The sequence below is a fragment of the Rhea americana genome, unplaced genomic scaffold (genome assembly GCF_003343005.1).
Source record: "Rhea americana isolate MKP2758 unplaced genomic scaffold, rheAme1 scaffold_12, whole genome shotgun sequence".
Lineage (NCBI taxonomy): Eukaryota > Metazoa > Chordata > Aves > Rheiformes > Rheidae > Rhea > Rhea americana.
In genome coordinates this window covers 8,371,104-8,396,886 of record NW_028185261.1, presented here as the reverse complement: position 1 = coordinate 8,396,886, position 25,783 = coordinate 8,371,104, and the positions used below count along the sequence as shown (strand labels likewise).

General features: G+C 36.7%; 1 protein-coding gene across 7 annotated transcripts in view; it reads left to right on the top strand.

The window, feature by feature from the left end:
- The window catches only part of UBR3 (ubiquitin protein ligase E3 component n-recognin 3), a 105,689-nt gene that overhangs the window by 77,103 nt on the left and 2,803 nt on the right, over nt 1–25,783 (top strand). For all 7 annotated transcript variants that reach the window (XM_085323220.1, XM_085323212.1, XM_085323204.1 and 4 more), the window contains 8 exons: nt 2,475–2,580; nt 9,630–9,730; nt 17,593–17,717; nt 20,544–20,651; nt 21,153–21,263; nt 22,028–22,204; nt 23,662–23,871; nt 25,433–25,572. In XM_085323220.1, the coding sequence (XP_085179346.1) occupies nt 2,475–2,580; nt 9,630–9,730; nt 17,593–17,717; nt 20,544–20,651; nt 21,153–21,263; nt 22,028–22,204; nt 23,662–23,871; nt 25,433–25,572 (1,078 nt within the window). The remainder of the gene's footprint in view (nt 1–2,474; nt 2,581–9,629; nt 9,731–17,592; nt 17,718–20,543; nt 20,652–21,152; nt 21,264–22,027; nt 22,205–23,661; nt 23,872–25,432; nt 25,573–25,783) is intronic.

Here is a 25,783-nt window from a genome sequence, read left to right as displayed (position 1 = left end):
TAAACTTCTCTGTGAAAACTCACTTGTCCTGTTACAGTGTTACTGAAAAAAAAAAAAAAAAAAAGGGGGGGGTATCATGAAGAAATAATCTTATATCTTTCTCTGGAAGATTTCCTCCTTTTTCTGTAATTATAGCAATTGTCTCAGAGTACCAAAGTAATAGAAAAATCACAATTTAATTTTACTAACTTTGAAGGTTATCACTATCAGGCAGCTTTTTGCTACCGTGTTCCCATTAGGGGGCAATGTTATTCCTTCATTACGCAGGGTCTAGAAACACTGCATGCATGACTGCTGCATCAATTTAAAAAATATCTTAATATTTTAAAATTGGTTGTGAGAAATGTTTTATAAAAGGTCAATGTAACCACATCTTATTACCTATTTCCAAGCTTTACRTTTATGTGCTATCAACGTATTTAGTTCTAAAGCACAAAGATTGCTGTCTTCATAACACACAGAAAAGATGATTGTCTTACAAGATTGCTAAACTAAATTTTTGTGTTCAAATTCAAACAGTGTTAGAATGTGTCCTGACTCTACAAATGATATGTAGCTGGAGATTACAAATAAATTCTCTAGTGTTAGAATTTGGTACTTGGCTGCTTAATTTTGWAGTAGTAAGTAAAAGCTCAGGAAAATAGCTATTAAAAGAACAGAGGGTTAATTAATTATGCTAAGCATTTTTTGCATATTTGCCCTTTTTTGAAAGAAGGAACAGTTTGGAAAAGACTGAYGTTTCTTTTAGTAGCAGAAAAACAAGAGGGAAGGAATTAATACTTTCAAGGCTTTYATTTAAAAAAAAAAAAGCAATACAGTTTTATGAAAAATCAATCAGCATATTTTCAGGGTTCTAAAGTCCGTCAGCAAAGCAATGTTTTGTTAGAATCTCTTGCTAGGGGGAAAAGATGACTTATTTTGTCCTCATTGACTGTTTTTATTCAGAAAGCAGGTGACAGCAATCAATTCCAATGCCATCTACATCTTCAATTATTTTACAAACCCCAGGAGCTAATTACAGCCCTCAGGCTCTGGCAGTCAGCTGACTTCATCATGCGACTTTTTTGGCCACTGCATACCTCTGAGTAATTGTCTATTTATGGAAAATAAATTAATAGCTGCTATTTCTRCTTAAAACGGAGGACCTGTAAGTGAGATTGTAGGTTGAGTGAGTGGGCTGTAAAGAGAAAGGAGAGAGATTAAGCGAGTATGAAGCAAAGGGATCAGCTGAGAGAATAAATGAGTAAAAAGAGGAGATGGCAAGATATTAAGCGGAAACGTTAAAATAAAAAGTGGGTAAAAAAGGAAAGAGTCTCCCAGAAGAATTGAACTGGGGAAACAAGCTTGGCAGCAAAAAGCAAGACAGATGATGGGAGGAAAAAAAAGAGCAAGTTCATGTATGATAATGTTTTAAAATATGTTTTTAATATGAATATATGAAGATGTTATGTTTACTTTTCAGAATGGTGCATTCTCATGGGATACACCATGTTTACATTTTTGCCTAAACTGTAACTGCACAATGAGCACAGAATACGTGAAGTATACGTGAAGTACGTATTCCACATACATCTCTGAAGATGATGTGAACATAGATTGTGCCTGCCTTCTTGGCGTACTTTAGGAGAGGAGAGAGAGACTAGATGTTATCTATATTTGTGCTGATTGTATGATTCACAGAAAAAAACCAGTGTGTTTTTAGTATATGATACTGTAGTAATTTGCATGAATAGTAAACTTAGCATCCTTTTGTCAAAAATTTTGAAAATATTTTACAAATTAAATCTTTTTGACACAATGGATGTACAGATGCTTCTGGATTGATGAGTATTAGCAAACTTTGCCTGCAGATTACGTAGATAAAACTGCAATTTGGAAGACCATTTCTGCTTTGGTATTGTTGTGGTGTAGTCAGAAAATCTGTTCTTTTCTCTTCCCCCAAAATTACCTACAAAATAGCCCTCTCAAGGTAAAAGGAAAATCCTTTGAAGAATAAGAGGCTGAAGTGGTCCTGCTGTAGAACAGAACTTTYAGCAACTTCAGTTTACAAGCAGTCAGACTCCAGACCAGATACTTAGCAAAACAAGGCTTCTTGCACAGACTAGAAAGGGAAGGAAGGTTGGCCTGGACCCTTAGCAATGTAACAGCATATGAAACAGTATGGTTAAAAAGACCTGTAATTAAATATATGAATTTGGTGTTTTACCAGCATTAAAATACCACAGATCTGTTTATAGCTTTCTAAACAGCCTTTTTCTCTCCCAAAATTTCGTTGGRGGAAAAAATAGTCATTCTTCGTGTACATGCATATATTTACTGGCTTCTCTTCAAAACATTTAAAAAAAAATGTTGTTAGGTACCAGCCTATTTGGAACTAGAAGACTTTGCAGAATCTTAGAGAATAGATGTTGGTGAGCTGATGCAAAATACTCTGTTGTGTGCAATAATTACCAGGTTTCTTCTCTACCTTTCAGATCAGCTGTTTCACGTGTTGGCCATGCACATGCGTCTCTACAGTATTGACTCTGCATACAATCCCTGGAGAAAACTAACCCAGCTGATGCAGGATAAAAATTCAGAGCAAGTATTTTAATTTACCAAATAACAGTTTTACCTTGTGAATGAAACATCTTTACAGAGGGATTTTGAGTAACTTTCTACCTTAATTTAAATTCTCTGTGAGGTGGGCTGCAAAACTTAACCTCTAAAAATTGCGTCTATATTTTTAAAAATAAATTTTCCTTTATCTTTTACAAAAACTATTCTTCTTTTGAGCTAAAGCTTAAATACACTAAGCTTCAGTGCATGCAGATTTYGTAGTATTAGATAAGTGGTTTAGTGCATTTCTGTTCTTGGTACGGATGATAGACAGAGCTTGCATCAAGATTAAATCCATAAATTTAATTTATTGAACATTGRTAAATGATGAATAGCTGTTACAGAAATGACATACATATGTTTAATTATATGTGAGAAATAATTCTAATTTAAGCTAAATATTTCATCATGTTTGTTATTTTAGACATGCTATTTACCTGAGTTTGCTTTTACAGCATTAACAGTGGCACCTACACAAAGATAAGCAAGGAAATAAATGGAGCCATGTATTTCTATTTTGCAAGGACTCATCTTCGTAGTTTTCTCAAGATGTTTCATTTTTCAGATTCTGCCTCGACAGGGGTCATGTCAMTATCTCTCTTTTTTTTAATTATTATTATTTCTTGGTACCTTGAGCATGTTCTTCATAGCTAAGCTCTCGACTTTGTAGCTTGAACTTATGTTGAAGATTCTGCCTTTCAAGTGCTTATCCAACTGCATATTCATCAGTGTATTTCTAGGCGCCTAAGGATGAAAGCATCATGGGATTTCAAAATTTGATCTGGGATAGTGATACCATGGTCACAATCTGCAAATTAGGAAAAATTAGTGAAATGTTTGTGCATGCTTCAAGTTTGAGATTTTGCTGTTTGTCTTCTTGGACCCAGGTCTTTGTTTGCCATCAGTGTGAGACTATTGCAATAATTAGATTATAATAATGGATTAGTTTATAAATTGTTAGCAGAGCAAATAGTCAAGAATTTTGTAACCGAAAAACCTTATTTATTGTGTATTCAAATCTCTTTGAGAGCATGTGAACTATGCAGCCTTCAAATGCTGATGATACTGTGTCTTCATGTGATTCTGCCTTGACCTAGATTGAGCTAGTGGAACAAGATAAATACATTTGGAATGTGGTTGACTGAGAGTTATACCAAGCAAAATTAAAATCACGTTCATGGGTTGTTGACAGTTAGAAATGGTTACAGGACTGATCTTGCTCTTACTGTTTTGCATATTTGTATAAATCATACTGGGTTTGGAAGCAACTCCCTTTTCTGCATGTTTTGCCAAGCCCAGCAACCTTTTCTTACCATCGCAGACTTGATGGAATAAACCATGCATTTGTTGCATCAAGGTTTGGTTGTTGCAAGTGAGATTTGATTTGGCTGTATTTTGAACCACTTGGAAACTAATGGAAGTGCAGAATCTAACAGCTGGCTTTGCAAGAGGCATTGCACAGAGCCTTTTGGGAAATTCAGAATAGTGTATTTTTCTAGGCACAGTAAAGAGCACTCAGAGTAATGTAAAGGTGATAGTGATGTAAACTGAAGAAGGTTAAGAGGTTGATAGAGAAATACTACTGGAAGTTTAGGGTGTGAATTGCACTCTGCCATTTTGAGACTAATGAAGCAACCTAAATCATTATCCTGACCAGTAAATGAAATTCTCACTAAAGGCTGGTAGAAATGAATGTCAACGAGAGAAAAAGATCTGTATGACCTGACTATATTATTGTGACTCCAGACAGTGCAGCATCAGCAAAGTTGCAGGAGCAAAATGTCTTTAAACTGAGCATTGTTAATTTACTTACTTGTTGCTTGTAAACTTTGCATAAAACCTCCATTATCAAGGAGAAAAATACTCTTTATCCAAGATCTTTAGACTTACTGGGGGAAAGGAGGGGGAGAAAAAAACTTCTCACCAACATGCTCAATTTTTCTATTTCATTTTTATGTAGTTGTTCAGTCAAAAGCAGCTTGCTGAAGAGATAATTTCATCATTATTTTTCTTTTTTTTTTAACTTTAGATACTATCTATGGAACAGTAGTATCCACACTTTATGTTTGTATCCTTATTTAATTGTAATCATTTTATTTAAATACATTAATATTTAGAATTTAATTTACCCTGATGTAGAGCTCACAGTTTCTGKCTTGATTTTCTTCAACCCAGCTATCACTATTTCCCAGAATTACTCTGGTATACCTCCCAAAATCTCTATTCTATCCAGCATCTTCCTCCATAGTTGTACCTAGGTCATTCTGCAGTTGAAAATAACTGCTAAAGAAAGATAGGAGTCGTGCAATGACTCCAAGGTAAAGTAGAAATAAGGAAATTTTGAGCAAGAAGATACCCTATCTAAAGAGACTTAAATAATGTGAATTATTTGAAAGAAGAAAAGGAAAAGGTAAAGCTAAATCAGATGAACTGTGAAACTCTTGAGAGTAAGTGGAGTTAGTACAGGGTATTTTATACCAGAGTATCATAGATTCTTTCTTATATGCATTTCTTTTAGTCACATTAACATACATTTGGTTCCACAGGCTGTGGTTAAACAAATTGTTCTACAAGGGACGGATCTGGTTTCAATGGTGATCAGATAAGCGATTATTGTGGTGCAAGTGGGGAATAATCACTTCTGGCAGGGGGCAGAGAGGGAGCAGCTGGAAGCAGTAATTATTAGACTCAGATGTGAATGTAATGAAATATTCCAATATCCAGAGCTTCAGGATGAGCAAATCTGAAATAAAAGGATGTACATTTTGTTAATTTAAGTCTCTGTGAAGGCTGAATTTTGGGGGGATTCTGCGTTAACAGACAAAATGTGATGGCAAAGAAGGATTGGGTAAAGCATTAAGGATCTTTAAGGTAGAAGCCCCTCCCGGGAGGAGGCAGGAGGGCAGAACTGCAATGTAGGCTGAAATGCTGAAATGTTCTCAGTTATTTTTACCAAAGTGTTTTGCTTTTGGTTTGTTCCCAAGCTAAATCGCTTCAGTGGTTGTTTATAGTGTTACACAGGCTACAAACTGCAGCTCCGGGATGCGAATGAGCGAGTGCGCTGTGTGGCGTGTGTTGGTCTGCTTTTGCTGTTTGTGATCCTGTCTGCAACAGGACTTACATGACCTATTCAAAAAAACAAGAAGTCCTAATTGAACCACCAATSTCTCAGGATGTTTTTCATGATACAGAGGTTTGGCAGCACCTGCAGCTTCAGGAGTACCTGCTCCTGGCCTTTGATTTCTTCCCGTATACCTATCTCACCATCTCCTCCAGCTGTGCTGATTCAGTGGTGAACAGGCTGCATGATGAACAAGGGCAAAGAACTAACCCAGCTTTTTGAAAAGATTTTTARTATGGTTGGAAGTGGGTAGCAAGGGAGAGCTGGGGTTGTAGTTGTGAAAGGGAGAGTGTTTGTGCTGTCAGTGAAATCCCTGGGTTATGTAAGGAGGACTGACCTGCTTCAAATCTGCTGTGACTCAGTGAAGAAGAGATAGGAAATTTTGGTTATATCTAGCGTGTAGCCAGAATAATAGATAGTGTGGTTCTACTTTCTAATGATGAGCAGCAGTAATCGGGTATTACCCTGACCTTTCTGYAGGCTGGGATTCATGGACTGTCTTTCTCATCCTACAAATCATAGAGAAAAGGTAAATTTGCCCTCGTGAATTAAGCTTTTGTGTATAGCCTTTTGTCTCAGATTTTTTCTGATGGTTCTAAGAGGCCTGATGTTCAAAATTTCCACTTTATTTATTCAATTTCTAACTTTATAAGTAGTTGGAGTTAGCATGAGACAAAAATTTTAAGCTTCTCTAGCTGAGAGAAGAGGGGAAGGAGAGGATATACRTAAAGACAGGTCAAAAGCAGATGCCTCGTTTCAAAGTAAACAGAACTTGCCATTTATCTGCATCCTTTTCCAAAGAAGTAAGTCCCAGGTAACCTCACAGGAGAAGGATGCTGAATGCAGAGGCGATGTTGCCAAGCTGCCATGTCAGCTGATAGATGGCTCTGGTATTGGCACAGAAAGCAGTGCAGTCCAGTTACCTTGGAGAGGTCAGTCCCATAGAGAAAATCAAGCAATGCCTTTTTATTTTGGCATGTGTTTATATTGCATTGTATATATTCTACCCATTTTTTTAATGGGTACACAAACAAAATACATTTGATTCCTATTGTATTACTTCAGTTGTATCTGAAATTGTACTAGCTTTCTTTGTGCCACATAAGCAGCAAATAAAATCTTTTGTAAAGTCAGATTTATTAAGTTTTCACATATGCCCTGGGGATTACAGGATGGGTAATTTCCATACCCTAAACACTTTATAAATTCAATTTCAGTGTCATAGTGAAGAAGTTGCTTAGGCTCTTAGCAAATGACAGAGCAGTTTTTAAGTGCTTGATGTGCTACACTGCTTGATGTAAACCGAAGCAGCTTATCTAAAACCTTGACATTTAATATAGCTTTACTTCTTCAGTTCATATGGAATGAAAAAATGAAACAAATAGTTCACCTGTTTCTGCATTTGAGAAATGGGCACATTTATTTGTGATGTCACCAGTYGATCATTGGGTATGTAAGAACATTTGCTAATTTTGTCAGAATTGGTATTTGACCGAATTGTTAAATCCCTATTAAAGAATTTAAGCTGTAAGAAAGCTGTTCAAGTAAATGAGATGAGATGCATTTTTATCCTAACCTTCTTCCAAGTTAWTTTTTTTCCATCATTTGTATATGAATAAAAAAAATAATAAAGCGAAAAGTAATTTGTTAGATTTGTCCATGGTTTAAAAATCATTACATTATGAGGGCTATTTGATGTAATTTTAAAAATCTGTGTCATAATCATGAAATAAAACTGATCATAGGTAAAAGTAACTAGGAGTCTCCCTCCCAAAGCAGCCCCAGAAGACTGGATTCCCAAAGCTRTTAGAAGGCACTAAGGGTCCTCTCGAGGCACCCACCATGGTGCACCACGCGTGGTTACCTTTTCTCATTACACGTGCAGAGGGGCTCAGTTTGCCTGCTGAGTGTGGTAGATGACACCAAGGAGAGCTGGTGCCTTCTTACACAGACAGGCTAAGGAGATGAAGTAGCTAGTGCAGCCGAGGTGGAGCAGGGGAAGAGGTTGTTGCTTGTGGAAGAGACAGTAGTTGGATCCAGCAGGTCCTGCTCTGAAAGGGTAGAGGTGAGGCAGAACAGTGCTGGAATTCCTTGTCTTTCCGTTGCTTTCCTGGATCTCATTCTRCTTGTACAGAAATTTGGACAATTGCTCTAGGGCTTAAAAACCCTCACTGGGAATCTCCAGGGTCCTGCAGTGCAATCAGTAGGAGGAGGGTGAGACTGTTCTTTTGAGGATTGATCTTAATAAGGATTTTTTTTTTTTTTTAATAAAGCTATCTGGCATCCTCATCAGTTATCCTTTACTTGTAGGACAGTTAGGATTGCTGTAAAAAAGCATGAAACTAACCTTGAAATTGTAGCAGGTGGATGTATTTTGGTTTCAGATGTTTTCTTATAGAGTGGGACCTAGTGAGGTAAAACATGGTAGAGACCAATAGCTGTCCTAAGCAAGCAAAGCTCCCACCAGGAGAGAGAGAACTCTTTTCTATGCATTTTTCTGACAAATGAGAAGAATGACAAAAGAGGAGAAACATGAAAAGGGATGAGGACTAATAGGAGAAATTTTCAGGAGAAAATTCCCTTCCAGGAAGAAAAAGAGCATTTCAAGCACATGGCAATTGGAAGAAACTCAGAAGTGGGTGATAGATATTTTCCTTCRCAGCATTTGCATCTGTTTGTATCTGTTGTGAGAAGCTATTGAGGACTCTGTTTTCCATGAGAGATTCAGTTATGGGGTCAGTTATGCCAGGGCATCACAATATGGCTTCTGCAGCAGTAATAATAGAGAGAAATATGTAAAAAAAAAAAAAAAAAATCAAACACCCCCCCCCCCAACTCCTTCCGTGTTACCCCTACGGCATTTAACAGCCAATCCTCCACTGTGATGGCAGAAGAGACCGATCTAGGATGGTCTCAGTTTCTGAGTGTCGCATTCAGAAGTGGTGTCTTTGCACCGCTTTCTCCTAATGTGGGGAATGGGAATAAGAATCAAACCAGCGCTTTCTTCTGTGCATGTCGCAGAAGGGAAAGGGTGACAGTGGAGGATGCATATGGCATTGCACCAGTTGCTTGTGCTTGAGATCTCCTGCACACTTCCACATCAGTTAGAGGGGAAAACTGTTCTTGCAATTTTGATATTTTGCAATTTTTACTCAGCTGTAGGAACTTGTAAAATGTGCCCTACAGGATATTGTTTGTATTTGAAGTGTTACACCAGGTTAGAAAAATGCTGCCTCCTTTCTGCTAACATACTCTTCTTTAAAGCATAAAACTGTGAGGTAATATTATATCATAGAGTAAATCTGAATAGTTTAAAAGTTTGCAGCATCTCTTTGTGCTTGTTYTCTGCCTTTCTAGCTTTTTTCTCTTTTAAACAAATTGTGTAAGATTGCATTTTCCCACCTATCGTGACTGTTTGCCTTCATTCCTGTACATGAAGAATGGAAATARCCTTCTGAAGGGCTCAGTGTTTTCCAGTAGGAATAATCCCAGTAATATTAATGTAATTAGAGTATTCATTGTTGTAATACCACATTCGGAGAAGCCAATTAAATTACTGTCCTACTAGGTAGTATGTATATTTTATTGTTTTGGAACACAATACTGAATGTTAATTGAGTCTGTATATAGAGGTAAATAGTTTATGCAGTCTGGAAATTTTTTTAAGTATTGTAATTAGAATCAGGTACCCAAATGGTAACTTCTTCATGAGTATTACAATCCATTAGTAACATTAAGTGATTTTAAAATCAAGGCTCCTTAGAGATTTGTGAAGTATTTGACTTCCAGAAGCTTGATATCAAATGTAATACTATTTACAGTACAATGCAAAATAAAATATGAAAATGGAAAATGGGTTTTAATGTCAAAAGTGACTTTCTTTGGGCTTTTTTTTTTTTTTTTCCTGCAGGCTGATAGGTGAAGAACTGCCGGAAGTTCCTGTACTTTACAGAGATGTCTCATCCCTTTTGCTTATCCAGATTTTAACCATGCCTCAACCATTGCACAAGGGTATGTTACAAAAATATGTATACTTAGATGATTGTTCATGTGAACATGCATTCATGATGGTTTCCAGAAAAACAAATCCTAGTTTGTCTACTGTGTAGTCTCAAATAATGTTTCTGCCTTATCTACAGAAGATGGCACTGAACAGAATTTTTTGTTGTGGTTTGACGGGCTTATCTGTGTCCCCTGTCTTCTCACCTCATCAGTCAGCCTATTCAGTGAAGATGCAAGAGCTGAGCAAAAACTATTACRTTCTTTTACTGAAAGGAAAAGTGTCCTTTGTTTGACCTTCATCTCTTAGCTCAGAGAGGCAGCTCAATACTTCAAGTTGAACTGGGTGCCCAAGGGTGAAAGATTGTAATTTAGTTGGAATTTAAGAGTTTAAACTGCAGCAGTATCATATAATAGGAGGAAATGTAGAAAGACAGTAACTGTTATAGTGCAGCAGCCACAACAGAGACAGCATATAGTATAATTTGGAGTAAATATTTAATAGATATTTATGAACTATATTTTTCATTACTAATGTCAAAATTATTTTAAAACTTTTTTTTTAAAATATGAAAAGAGCAGCTGCACGTGACCTATCTTGCTACTAAACAGTGTTTGTTCCAGCACATGGTAGTTCAGTCCCTCTGATTTCTAGTTGGATTATCTGTAGTTATACCTTTATTAAAAAAAAAAGGAGGAGGGGGAAGCAAACAATCCTTATAATTTCACTGACAATGAACAGAGTATCTGTAGTGGAGTCTGTGTGGCAATTTTGATATCTGCTGAGTTTTGTTAATTTTTTTGGTAGATAAAAAGGGAAACTCTTTGCTTTTGACTCATATTAACTTATGGTAAGCGTAGCAGAAACTTTGTTTCCGCTGAAGAGATGTTCAGTCCTAAYTACTGAATGCTCTAATTCAGTTCAGGTCAGTTTGTATGTATCTGTTTACTTTGTGGGTTAGTATTTTTGATTCAACGTGCATGTTTATGTATTAAATATGCTCAGTAAATTATTAAAATATGAAAAGACTGAGAGAATAAAATATATTTGGAGTAGGAAACTATACATTTTTMCTGCAATTTTATGTAACACCTTTTATCAGGTGGTCTTAGAGGGGTAATTTAATGAAACTAACTTCATCTGAAATACAGGAAAGGGAGTGGCGAAGCCAAAGTGCAAACAATAGTCCTTTTGTAGTTCATACTTAAGCATTAAAGAACACTCTTTAKGAAAGCATACCTTTTTACTAGGAAGAACAATATTCAGTTAATAGTAAACCTGCAGAGAATTCTGTGAAGATCTGCACATCAGCTGCATGTTTTTCTTTTACTTAGATAAAGTCTTAATTCTTTTATTTAGTATATGTTGCAGCTGAAAGGGGAAAGGCAAGTGGCAGGAAGAAGATGAATATAACCACTTCAAATCTATGAAGTATTAAATTGGAAATAAATTGCCATTTATCTTTCTAATTCTTGCTTCATCAAATTGGTTAGGCAGGATAAAAAGCAAGTTTTTCATAATTCTCTGTCCTGAAGTGTAGAGTGCAGTTCAGAAAAGCARGTAGTAACAAGTTTGTTGAGAACCTTGCAATGGCTGTGTAGATGACAAATTTGGATGTCACCAGCAGTAATTCTTGGCGCAGAGCTGAGGCATAAAATAGTGATGGGGCTTGTCCGAAGTCACGTGGCAGCTCAGTGATATGGGTGAACAAAATCCACCGAAGGTCCTGCCGCTACCTGCACTTTCTCTGTTGCTTTGGAGTGATTGCAGTTGTAGACTGGTTGGATACGGATATTCAGACACAAGGACTGATGCCTGTGCGCTCTGACAGACGATTTTCAGTACCTTCCTTTAACATTTGACTTAATTACTTTGCAGGAGTAGTGGTGCCACAGTRTGGTGCAGAATCCCCTGGCAGGGTATTAGAACTGTAATACTGAACAGAAAATCCAGTTTCCTTGCTATTTTAGAATGGATGCTATCCTCTAGTAGTACTGATCCTGCAGTGTAATTTATTGGGTATGCTGACATATTTAGAGGTACTGTATTTGTATAATGACAGCAAACTAAAAGWATTCAAGTATTAAATCTCCTTTTTCCTTGTACTCAAAATCCTTTCGTTTTACAGGATGTTTCTTTTTAAAAAGCATGAGCCCTCTGTAAGGAGGATCCAAAATTCCTGTTTTGTCCTTCAGATATAGCACTGAGAATTGCCTTAACTACTTGATTAACTGTTGATAGRTGCTGGTATCTTTTTCAATGTGACATTGATGAAGGCAATATAAGTGCCATTAGACTGTTCAGCCTCTTCATTCAGAGAAGAAAATTGATCTGAACCCATCACAAAGAAAGAACACTACAAATTAAATCCTTTATTACAGGAAAAGCTTTGTGGTGGAGGTCAGAGCGTTTTTTTTAATCTTGGGTTTAAATCTATGTCAGTTGTGATGCATAGGGTGGACAGTTCATGGTGACGTGAATTGGGACTGTGTACTAAATTAGGACTTAGTTTGTAGGACCTTTGTTTCTTTTATTACAGAAGTAAGAAATAGTGTTGTGTATGAAGCATGATATGGAGAGACACTGGTATGTTGTTAACACAACTTACTCTGTCCTTGTGAAGTGGTTTCTTCCTYCTTTTCCCCCTGTTCTGCAACACAGTTTGACAGAGCAAGTCATTTAATTCAAACTGGCCGCTCTTTGTTGTTGCCTTTCATTGCAAGTGTTTAATTTTTGTCTGTGCCTGACTTGAGACCCCTGTGGTCAGATCTGCTGAAGCAGAGAGTCGTCGGAGCCGCCAGTGAGTCCAGGTGCTCTGGTGCTTAAAGCACAAAAAAGTAGCTTAAAATCTAGTATTTTAAAAGTATTTAATAGTATTTTGGGCGAGCGCGGGTCTGGTAGGTGCGCAGGCCGGCGAGGCGGCTGGGCAGCGGTGACGGCCCCGGGGCGAGGAGCGCGGCGGGGCGGCCGGGTTTGGCGGGGCGTCCGCGCAGCAGCCCGCGCTGCCCCGGCCGGCACCGCCGTGCCGCTCTTGCCTGGCGAGTGATGGCCTTGTTTGAGCGCAAACGCCGCTCTTGAGGGCTTAGCTCAATTTCTGTACACTGTGGGAAAGTTTTTCTTTYTTGCTGTGTGTTACCTAAATGTAGCCCCTGGTTGCAACTCTCTCAAGGCTCAGATGCTGAAGAGTCTGACCTGGATGTTCTGATGCATCTTTTTTAAAAGAAAATTTCAATGACATGCAACGAAAWTGTAACAAGCAGCGTTGAGCTGAATACTAAAATTTTTCTTTCATAATTGGATAAGGATCTTGACTAAATATAGAATGAATGTAATCAACTTGAATATATCCAATTTCAGCATAGAAGCTGAAATATTTATCTGTATGCTGGGACTTCAATGTACCTTGCATGAATTATCAGAAGTTCAGTGCTGACTCTTTTTTTTCTAAAGTTTGTGTTCAAGTAACTGAGTTTTAGATCAAGAAAAATATTTTAAAAGGTTATTTATACAAACATGCCCTTTTGAATCCACTGAAAAGAGTAAAGGATTTATCATTTTGCATTTATTTGCTCTGTGAATTCTTTCCTGCAGTTGTTGCCTGCCAGTGTATATCACCTCATTTGGAAATTAAATTAAAAGATAAGTTGTTTGTATTACACTCTTTCTCCATTGCATTTCTTGCACTAATGTTAAAATAGCTCTCTAGCAGTATTTTCTACATCAACTTTATTTTAAAGAGGATTAAGTAATTCATTTAATGGGTTGTTAATGTGGACTGTAAATTGGGATGTTCTGTTTAAGAAAAAAAAAATTTAAATAGGACCATAAAAGCATTTCTTGATATTGTTCAAAAATAAGTACAAAGATTCAGTTTTAACATTTATCTTGATTATAATGACCTGGTCATATCAATATAACTTTTAGACTATCAGAATAATATCAGATTTGTCTATTTGGGTGCAAACACTTAAGCCCAAATAAGACTGCATTTAGTGCAGYGTGTTGTGCAGTGTATTACGTACAACAAAAGGAACAGACATCTGAGCAGTTTCTCCACAGCATACAACTGTGCTAGTAACCTCCAGCATTATAAAATTAAAAAGGCGTCCTACTATGAAACACACAACCCCCACTGGGGGGCTTTAGGAGGACGCCACTCAGCTCCCTTGCTCGTGGGAGAAAGGCAAATAAAATAGCTCTTTGCAGTAGGCAAGAGCGTAACTGCTTTAACATCCTGAATACCTGAAATTGTCAGTTATTTTGCATTTTAGAAATTAGAGATACCACATAATAATCTAATAATAATTGAGCCCTATGTCTAGTTGTTTTTAGTTTGTCTCTTGTGGGATGTTTTGAGATTGAGATGCTTGTTTTCAAAGCCTGGGCTCTCATTACGCAAAATGCTGCCTCTGGGCTGTTCCTTTGATGTTTTCCAAAAAAAAACTAGATGAAGTATGAGTGGAAGTCAGGCTTCTTAGAGGTGGCCCAGATAGATGACATCTCTCCTCTGTTAGTTCTGGGAGGGTACTTTTTTTTTTTTTCCCCCCAATTCCATGTATTCTCCAAAAACGATATGTAATTCAGTGTAATTTGTGCATTGTGTACATGTAAGTAAATGTAACAATTTAATTTCAAAAACATATTATACACTAGACAAAATTTCTACAGAATTTAACAAGTAGTAATAAGGTAAGGATAAGGACAAGGAATTATTTAATAAAAATCAATTTTCTTAAAATGTAATAATTTTAGAGTGTGCTAAGATGCACAGCGTTGAGCACTGTATAWCAACCTCAGCATAACCAAATGAGAATTAGAAGGTGAAATGGACTATGACGAATTGGTGAATGTTGACTACTGCTCTAATTTTGCTGCTTAATTGCAAAAAAATCAAAGCAGTTATAAATACCAAGAAGCAAATTTGATTTTTTTAAAATACAGTCTGTTGCTACTGATACAAATATTTTTGATATAACCTTAATCTTTGTAATATCTCTTTAGAGAAAAATACCTTAATCTCCACCAAGATCTACTTCTACACACTTACTATTGTTAGATGAAGAATGTTCCCTCACCCGCTCATAATTACACGCTGTCTTCCAGTACAGCTGGCAAACATAACTTTCCTAGTTACGTTTTTAAACCCAACAAAGCCTACCATTATCAAGGGAAAAATTAAAGAAGGAGGGGAACATTTGACGTACGCTCGTCACTCTCTCTTCTTTCCAGGTCCTGCTTGAGAACTTTACTGGTCTTTTTAGGTCTAACTGAGAGAATCCTTTGGATGGAAGATTGCAAGCGTGCATCCACGCTGCCCGCCTGCAGCCCTTTACTTAGTTAGGGTACCTACAGTTTGGGGCATTTTTGTTGTGCCTTTAGATCTTTAAAATTAAAACATYAGAGATATAAATCAATGTTTTAAATTATATTAATGAAGATGTTGTATATGGTATTCTGTTTTTTTAACTTTTGTGCCTGAAATATCTAATCAGTGCAATCTTCACAACGATTTGTATATACAAATATATGTAGTTGGAGAGGAACAAAAGTAGATGTGAAGATTAGTATTTTATGTCTAATGATTATTAATAAAGTATTTTGTGGGAAACTTGGGTGAATTGTCTGCTACAAGAATGCCAGTGTTTTAAGAATCTTATGTTTTTTTAGCTAGCGCTTAGTAAGTAAAGCAACAAAATAAAAAAATTAAATTTGAACAGTTACAGGATCTAAAAAAAAAAAAGTAAAGCCAAAGGTGCAAGGCTGTTACAGCTGATCCATATTGGTATCTTTGCCAAATTTTCTGTTGTCAGTTTGCTTCACCAAAGTTCTTGGAGCCCCATATGAGCTCAGGGCTCATATAAAATAGACATTGTCCAAAAGAAATTGTGGTAAGATAAGAGGTTGGGAAGACAAGTGACATTTGTAGTATATATGTATGCCATCTCTCTTGTCTGTGTTCTCTTTAACTCCATGTATTTTTTTTCTTTAAAGGGGGAGTAATTGCAAGTGCCTGTATAATTCTGCAGAAGCTACAGCTGGCTTCTGCATGAAGCTTGTCTCCTGGAAGTAGGGGGCTACTAAGTTTGAAGTAGTAGTTTCTTATTTTTATCTCAATCACCGATGTTTGCAAAAAAATTACGGAGTTGACTCTTTCATTCTTGCTTTCGCCATGTAAAATTGATCTTTGGTGCTTGCGCCTGCTACTGATGGAGACAGAGCTCAGTACTTGAGTTCGTTYCTAGCTAGGATTGTAGATTGTAGTTTAGGCTGAAGAGGCAATTTGTACAACTCGGAGTGGCTCTAGTTTAATCTGTGGGTCCTGAGAGATCTGCAGAAAGCTGCTCCCCTGTTACTGCTCAGGAGAAGAGTTGCTAAGGAACTAGAGGCTCTAGCGGAGGAAGAAAGTAGGGCCTGGAGATCTGATGGGATCAGATTTTCCTTCTGGAGAAATACAGTGAGGAAAGTTGTCATTGCGCTACCTGCTGTAATCTGGGGTGGGTAAAGTATACCAGTGTTCTTTGTCATGGTTARACTAAGCTACTTATGAAGGTAATACAGAAACATACGTTTTTAAATATATAGTTGCAAGTGATCATTTAGATGTAAATTGTGCTTACTAGATGTATGCAGTTGACAGTAAAAAGTATCAAAATCAAAGTGTTTCTGTCTGCATTGAGTTGCAAACATTTGTTAAGTAAAAAATTAATAATTAGGTCACAAATTTAATTTATGTAGTCAGGCGTTTAGTTTAGAGCCTGTGGTAGTCTTTGATATTGAGTATAAGAAAGGAGAAGTGAAGAGTTTCATTTCTCTTGCCTCCTTTTCATTTTCTTGTACAAAGCTCATTCAAATCCTCTAGAAAAAAAGGAGGAGTTTAACCCAATTTTTGTGAGGTATTTATGTAAATAAATTTAGTTTTTTTACCTTCAAAATCTGAGCAGAACTTTTAAAAGCTTAATTTTTCTCTACATTATTTTAGGTATGTGTTTTAGTTAGAATTGTGCTTAAGGAATGGTAGAGGTGATATGGAACTTCTTTGATCTATGTAGATCTTAAAAACACAGATTATTTGGGAAGGAAAATACCCTCTAATGTGAGAGGACAAAAAGAGAMTGTTACCATATTTTAATTTCCAGGAAGCATCACATTCACCTTTTTTCCAATTTTAGGAAGTCTTATTTTGCCTCTGTTACCAGCTTCTCCCAAGAGATGTTGGAGCCTTTCTCCTGCAACCTATATGTAGGAAATCCTTTAAATATTATGGAAAACTCTTATTAAAAAAAAAAAAAAAAAAAAACCACTTTTTAAAAATGAGGTTCAGTAATCAGGTACTTGTTAAAGAATGATCTGCAGCAAATCTTGTATGACTGGGTCCATATCTGGAAGTTGAGGGATAGAAAGTGAAGTATGYCATATGTCTCTCTTACTATGATTTCCTTGAGAGTTCACCAACTTTTCCAGTATTTGTATGAACTTAGCTTAATGCACATGGTTTAATTATGACCAGAAGACATGGTGGGATGTGCATTTGCCTGCATCTACAGCACTCAATCAGYTGTAGCTATCAGTAATCAGTAGCTTGAATTGGTGCAACCTTTGGAGAAAACAAAGGTCCCGTAGGAAGAATTCCCTGCTGAGCAGAATTAACAGGAACATATGGAGCAGTGGAAGAATACTTGTCCTGTACTTGCTCAGTTCTTGAGGACTGCCATATCATTGTTTTTAAAAGCTGGTAAATATAGTTGTGGTGTTTTGCATTTTTGTATAGAATTTGCTTTTTGTTTGAAAAGCAAAGCAAAAAGAAAAGACTCTGTAATTAGAATATTTGCTAAAAATATTAAGTGTTTAAAAAATGACTTTGCTTATGTTACAGAACACTTTACCTGCATTGTAAAGGTGCTGTTCACTTTGTTGTATACTCAAGCCTTGGCAGCGCTTTCTGTTAAATGCAGTGCTGAAGATAGGATGGCATGGAAAGAGTCTGGAGCTCTCAAAAAGGTTGGTTAATTTATTAAAACATTTTGTGAAATTATGGTTATGTATTTCTAGAAGGAATGTAACRTATTTCTGCTTTGCATATAATTTTATGCTTCTGCTTCACAAAAATCCTGGTTTTTTTCTGTATGTGCAATTTTTTTGCAGATTTTCATACATGAGTGAGACTTCAAAGCTTAAAAGTGAATACATCATTCCAGAGCTGAATTTCAGAGTGCAGATGATGTCTCTATGGTTTCACTCTGAGTTAGTTGCATTAGGATAGAGTAAATGCAGTGTTCCTTGCTGTCTTACTGAAACTCTCCATGGGCTGATCTGATACCATCCCTTCAGGAAAGGCAGGCAAGCTCTTTGATGGAAGAGAACTTGCTCTTTTCCRTATTTGTTCATGCTGTCCATGGCTAGGTGTACGCATTTCTCTCAAACTGTAGTCTAGAGCACTCCCGTGGTGAAGAGGCAGAGAAGGAATTTAGGAAATTTGTAGACTAGGCATGTAAGTGTTTCCTTATTGTTTCCTTTCCTCTTGATAGCGTTTATGAGTAAAGTGAAGGCACGTTTTGCTATGTCAGCTTGGCTGATTGAATGCCAGCTCCTTCCGAAATAGAGAGTTCCCTGAGCCAGGCCTCACACTCCCATCTGCTTTTGTGCACTGGCTTTGCCACTCATTTGATCCTTCAGATAGTTTTCTGCTCCATGGGTTGATTCCCCAGAAAGTCGGATTAGTGCCAGTGCAAGATGGGAACGGATGGAAGTGTTGGGGCCAGGAGAGGAAATGGGACCAGGAATACCCTGTCAGACAACAGCCAGGCATTACATTATGTTGGCTGTAACATGAAATGCATGCTGAGAAATGTGACCTGTTCTCACATGTAAGCAGATTTGTCACACCAGTCTGTTACTATGCCATGATATTAAGGACAAATTATCTGCTGGCTTAACTGCTACTGCACAAGATTTTTTATTATTATTATTTTGTTTACTGAACTTGCATTAAGTATTTGAGGTCACAGGGCAGTAGAATGGATGCTGTATTTTGTTAGTTCCCTCCCTCCTTATTTCAGGATATTGTCATATTATTAGAATTTCAAGACCATGTGCTAGAGATTGTTGGCAATGATTTTGGTTCCATTTTTCTGTTTACTTAATGGGTAAGAAGTAATGAATAATTTTGTAGTTTTAAATTTATGGCAGAAAGCATATAAATAAATAAATGTGTTATCAGCTTATATTCCTTCATAGTCCATATGATAAATATAGACTGCCTTTTTGTTAGTAGCATCGGTTGAGATTAATCTGAACATATGTTTACATTGCTTAAATTTTGTCCACAGTGAGATACTTTATTGTAGGAAAACAGATTTAGGGCATGTGATAGGTAGGCTTRCTATATATTAATACCAAGATGTTTTCCTATAGAAGCGTAAAAGCRTTTACAACATACAAGGCAATTTAAGCTTGCAAGTCCTTTAGGCTTGCAAATTATTATAATAGCTCAGATAATGGATTTATGAAGTAGCCATGTCTTTTGATATTAAAGATAGTCCATTTTAGTGCAATTTTCACTAGCACACTTGTCTTTGGATATTATGGCTGAGTGAAAAATACTAGCACATTAAACAATATGTTACTGTGAATGTATGTTGTGATTTTTAGTGTGTCCAAACAACCCAACAGATTAAATTCTGCAAGTTTGGGAATTTTGACTTTTCTCCTGTGAAGCCCGTTGAAGGCTGACAGTGTTCCAGGTGGAAGAGCAAAGACATAGGGGATAGATATGAGATGCTGCTCCTTGCTGCATACGTGCTGTAACAGCTATATTGAAAGCATCTCTCACTGTCCCTTGAAAACATCCTGCTTTTCCCTTGTGCTTGTCTTGTGAGGTTCCTCAGTGTACAAAGGTCCAAGTCCAGGTAGCAGCAGGTAGTGCGCGCTTAGCTGAGATCTGCATTATCTTCATGCCTTCGGGGACCCCCACATTGCTTCCTCCTTGGTTCTTCCACCCCACCCAAGTGAGAAACCACCCCAAGCACAGAGGGGATCTGTGAAGGTCCCAGACTTGAGTTTGCCCTTGCTCAGATGTCTTTCCAGGTCCTCTCTCTCCTCCCCCTGCTCCTACTGCTGCTCTTTTTCTTCCTCTTCCTCCTCCTGCATGAAGTTCCTGCCTGGAGCCCAGCTGTGTGCAAGACCTGTATCGAATAATGTTTTCCCTGCGTAAAGTTTGACTTAAAAATTTATGGAAATACTGCTTTTTATTTCTGATGTCTTTCTATAATTGTTGCCTTTAAGCATAAATGCTATGGTACAAAGCTGAGTGATTATTTATTCTTTCCACTGTAGAATTTTTTTCCCATCTGTAGTAAATATTTTTCATTCCAAACACAGCTTTCCATTTTCTGAGATAGACTCTTTTAACTTAACAATAGATGGGCAAGTCTTTTGTCACTGATTCTAGTTGGTACATTTTGGAAAATTACTTTTAATTAGTGGTATTAGAATTCACATTTTATTGAAACAGAATAAGTAATAACGTGATTATTCTTAACTTTAAGCATTTTTATACTTGCACAGAAAACATGGGAAACGCAACATTATAAAATGTCTTTCTATAACACAGTTAATAACATACATAATTGAAGATAAGTGACAATTCAGATTTCACTGTATAAGCTAAAAACATTCTCTTTATGTAACTTTTTTTAAACATGTGTCTCTACAAGTCAAAGTTTGTGTATTGATTAAAAGGAAATGCACTTCCTCATTGTTATTTTTACAGAAGCCTTTTCTCCTTTTGTAATCGATGCATTTAGGATTTCTCTTTTTTATTTGCAGAATACACCCAGTGGAGAAAAATCTTGGGAAGTGTTGCTGGGTCATGTAGTTAGCGAGCTGTCTAAGGGGAAGATATATGAAGAAAGAGAAACTGAAGAATTAACAGTGGTACTGGCAGATCTCTTGAGAGTTTTTCCAATGTATCCTCTTTCTGTCTCTCATTTACGTTTTTCAGCCTGGTTGTTGTAATGGATTTTCTCTGATCTTGCTAAAGACTGCAGTACAAGTCTATTTTCTAGATCAAAGCACAACCCTTTGGGACAGTTTGCCTGTGCAAATCTTTCTCTTACTAATGTCATATATGTATAGTTCTGCATTGAGAAACCTATTTACAGATTATTTTTTATGATAATACTTTTTAATCATATGTATAAAAACTGTCAGAAATCTAAAAATCTGAATAATTAATTAGAGAAGACATCTGTTTGCAAAGTAAACAAAAGAGTTCTTTCAAATTATTAATGAAATGCTAGCCTTTGCAATATATGGTGTTTGATGCACTGTGTTTTATAATATACTTAAATAACATTTTGGTTAATGTTCAGTTTCTTAGATAGGAAACAACTTACCCAGGACAGAATTTAGTAAATGCTTTTTCTCCTGTTGTAGGTAAATCCTGATTCTGTAGAGTGTTATCTGCAGCAGTTCTGCTTACCTTTCCTCAGGATCACCAGCCTTCTTCAACACCATCTTTTTGGAGGGGATTTACCCAGTTGCCAGGTACAGATTGGGAGGGGCACCTTCAAAGRCTTCCATTTAAAAGCTTATGATCAAAAAAATGTAAGGTTCCCCCCCACCACCACCATGGTACATATTTTCTCTCATAAGGTTTTTCTTAGTTGTATATTGCAGCATTGTTTCTCTTCTATACATTTATTTTCAGGGCAACTGCCCTGAAAAAATGATAAGACATTCTTAAAACACAGCAAATACATGCTTGCTTTATCAGGTCACTGCTAGTTGTCTGCTTGTCTCATAAAATGTCAACATAGTTTTAAAACTTGTCCTGCATTTGTGGAGATGATATAATTCAGTCTTGAGTTTGCTTAATTTCCATTAACGTATGGGCTTTGCTCTCAGAGATATTGCATCAGCAGAAAATTACATCAAGTTCCATGRTGTTTTAAGCTGCTTTAAGCTGATGCAGCTGCAGCCCAGCTCACCGACGAGCTTGCATCAAAATTGGCTGTTCTATAGTATAGCTATGAGCCAGTTTGGGAGACTCAGCAGGAAGCTAAGCAGGATTTTTATTTTTATTTTGTTTTTCTCTCCAGTTTTCTGCTTTCTGCTCTCCAGTTTTGAGGATCCAACTTGCTATGCTTTGGAAAAACAGAAGCTTTTCTTTGTCTGTGAACATACTTTAACATCATTTTGTTAGGCTATCTGTGTTGTTGTTATCAGAATAGACACATTTTAAAATAAAAGATATTAAGAATTCCAAGCATAAGTACTAATCTGAAACTCTCTGGTTTCATATCTAAAAGGAAGATGAGGAATTCACAGTTCTTGCAAGCTGCCTGGGTCTCTTACCATCTTTTCAGTCATCCGATCAGTTCACTAGTGCCTCTTGCCTCGATTGGCCAGTGCCAGCATTTGACATGATATCACAGTGGTGCTCAGAATTGGCTTCCTTTGCAGACAGACATCCAGATCAAGTAAAGGTACGTAACCAAACTATTCCCTCCAAATAGCGCTGATGTGGAAGCACCTATTTACACCTTGTTTCACTGTGTACATACACTACTGTTTTACATTACAATCTGAAAACCTGACTTGTAAATTAGAAACAATCASAAATATTAGTGGATGTGGATGGGACTGGTTAAAATAGGAACAAGAAAACTTAATTGTTTTCAATATGGTGGCTGGGGAGAGAAAATCAAAATGCTACCTTTACACAGTAGTGAGTATATCCATATCTTCTGCACCTGAAGCCTGCTAAGGGCACACAAAAAAACCTCATCTTTCAAGAAAATATTTCGTGTAAGTTTGCCCTTTTTATTAGATGTTACTGATATTTTGAGTATTTTCAGTTGCTATACTAAGTAAGATCAATAGGATAAAAGCTGTTTAATATTTCAATTATAACAGATAATTGAAGTGCACCTATCTCCTAAGTTTATTGAGTCAAAAAGGCAGATCAGATGCATCTCTGCATCTGCCTTTGTGTGTTGTGCAGGCATATATTGGGCTATTGCAAGTGAAAATTTGAATACTTAGGTTAATCTCAAAATACTGTTGCTGACAGGCAACTGCATAGGCATTTGAGAAAACAGATTTCAGTGAAACTGATTATGTTGTTTTCATGATTGAAAAGGAACAGGCAAAATAGCATAATTGAAAAGGAAAACYGCAATTGTGGCTTTATTTTATTTTCTAAGTTAGGTTTTTAAACCTTATGTTCTTTAAAAAAAAATTAACATTTTATACATGGTGAGAAAGATTTCATTTGACTCCTGTGCAGACTGATTTTAAATCCAGTAAAAGTAAGTAGATTGAAACAGAACACTTTGGTGTCCTCAAAAARATTGTGAGTAGTGATCACTTCCTCATGTCCTCAAAGAAAACACAATTCTGAAAATGAGGCAGACATCTCCAAATGTCACTTACAGAGCCTAACTTTCCTCTGTTCTTGAAAGTTTTAGTCCAAACTCCAGAGACAGATTTCATAGTCAGTGCTGGGAGTTGGCAACAGTGTGTTGCTGAGATTAACTTTTGATGGGGCATAGTGAATGGGAGGCTTCACTTTAGATCGCTCTTGATCCCCTTGTTTTAGCTATGAAGGCGTTTACATTCGGTATCACATTTAGAAAACATCTTGTGAAAAGGCTAGTATTCATTTAGCATCCTTTACAAAAGATGCAGTGCGGCCATGTCGACCTCCTCAGGGGAAGGAGACTCTTCCTGTGAAGCGCTCTCAGGGTGAGGTCTTACTGCGGAGCAGCTGGCTTCGCAAGCAGCCCAGTCTGTGCTGCTCAGCCAGGTGCAGTTTCTGAACTTGTGAAATAAAGAAAAAGTGAAGGATTTTAAAGTGCATGTTTCCTTTCTTTAGTATTTTCTTTTCTGAGTTCCAACTAAGCGGATGTACAAAACTGATTTATTTTTATCATCTTTGTAGGCTTTGCTTATCCAGGAGCCTAAGTGGGACTTGCCACGCCTCCTTCAATTGCCTGAGAATTATAATACCATTTTTCAGTATTATCACAGAAAGACTTGCACTGTTTGTACCAAGGTCCCTAAAGATCCTGCTGTTTGTCTAGTTTGTGGTACTTTTGTATGCTTGAAAGGACTATGCTGCAAACAACAGAGTTACTGTGAATGTGTACTGGTAAGAGAGAGTGAATTCCACTTCTATAATAATCAATTCTCAAACGAATGGACTGTTTTTAACTCACTCTTTGGTTTTGATGATTTTCTTTCTAAAATATGCTCATATAATACTTAGTGCTTATTTCTGACATGTGGACCTAGCCTGGATCCTTGAGAGCAGTTTTATTAATTTTTTAAACCTGCTTTAAAAAATAGCCTACTTCATTTGTTTGAAAAACTCCAGAAACCATTGTGTGTAATGTTGGTACATGGTTTTCATTTATAACCAAGGGAAGTTTCTCTACATTCTGAATGTTCATGTATTTTTTTTTCCTGTTTTGCTTCCTTGCATTCTGTATACGTAAGAATATGAATGTGTGGGGTTTTTTGTTTTTTCTTTAATGGTGCACTTTCTGATACCCAGCGACCTACCAGTGGTCTATGGACCATAGTTAGAGAAGCATCATTTTAAAACCTTTGACTTTAATTCAGCAGTAAAGTTTTCTAATCAGTGTGTGCTTTCAGGAATAATATTTTCCCTCCTTAGTTGAACAGCTTCTAGTAGAATTTTCCTGCCTATAATGAAGGTTTGCTTTGAGAGCTGTTCTCACTAAACACATCAGTTTCTAGAAGACTGTCTACATTTGTTGTCTGCATTGCAAATACACAAACTTTTGTAATACACTAGAACTACTTAGGCTGCAGTAAACTGTGAGGGGAATTTTTTGAGGGAGGGACAGACAAAACAAAACAAAATTTAGACGGTTTTTGGACCTCTGAAAACTGAGTTCTCAGTCTGCTCAGAGAACTCTTAATTTCTTTCTCTCAGTGCTAGTATAGTGGGGGAAACAAGATGGAGCAAAATTCAACATAGAATTAACAGTTACGTTTAAGAGGTAAGCTTCATGAAAACATGAAGTTTTTTTTTWAAAAAGGACTGAAAATCTATATAGGATATTACATTTGATTTTTAACCTGTGGTGTTATAGCCTCCCATTGTAATAAAACTGTATCTAAAAGCACATTTGTAATTGCCAAAATGAATTGATGAGTTAATACAGATCATGCCATTTATGGTAATGAATGACATACTGTTTTAAGCAGGATACTACGTTTGTGAAACTGTACACTAGATCTGTGAATGTGGATAGCGAAAGCAAATGTTCAGCAGTACAGTCCACTGTAGAAGGGGAAACAAGAATTTTTTTCTGAATACTTCTCTTATTCTTGCTATCTGTGAAAAATATTTGCTCACACTATACAGCTTGCTATCGATAGCAAAATATTCTCTACAATGTTTTTTTCTTTTTTCTCAAGTAACTCTTTTTACTGTCTAATGGATAGCTTCCCTTTTTTGAGCATGGAACCAAAAGTTATGGCAGCACAAGACATAGGTTTCTTGTTTGCTTGGAGAATTTTGGAGTAGGCTACACTTTGTCAAACTGTTCCTTAGTAAATAGTACCAGTTTATGGTACTTTAAGCAAAAACTAATTACAATTTTTAACTTTTTTGTAATAAAGTTGTCAGACACTAATAGGATCTTTGTACTCTTCCCTTCTTTCATCCTGTAATATTACAGCATTCTCAAAACTGTGGAGCTGGGACAGGAATATTTCTTCTGATTAATGCCTCTGTAATCATCATCATACGAGGCCATCGTTTCTGCCTTTGGGGTTCTGTTTATCTGGATGCACATGGTGAAGAAGACCGAGATCTTAGGTAATGTTTTAGTAGTAAGCGTGTTTCAGTGGTGTTGCCCTGTGTAGATCTACTTTATATAATGCGCTACATCCAGTAACAAGATAGCAAACTCTACCTTCCTCCAAGCAAAAATTCCCATTTTGTGCAAATTAGATTGATCTGGAGGAATTTTTTTTCTAGATCCAAAGATGGTGTAATCACGAACACTGAGTAAGACATACTAGGCACT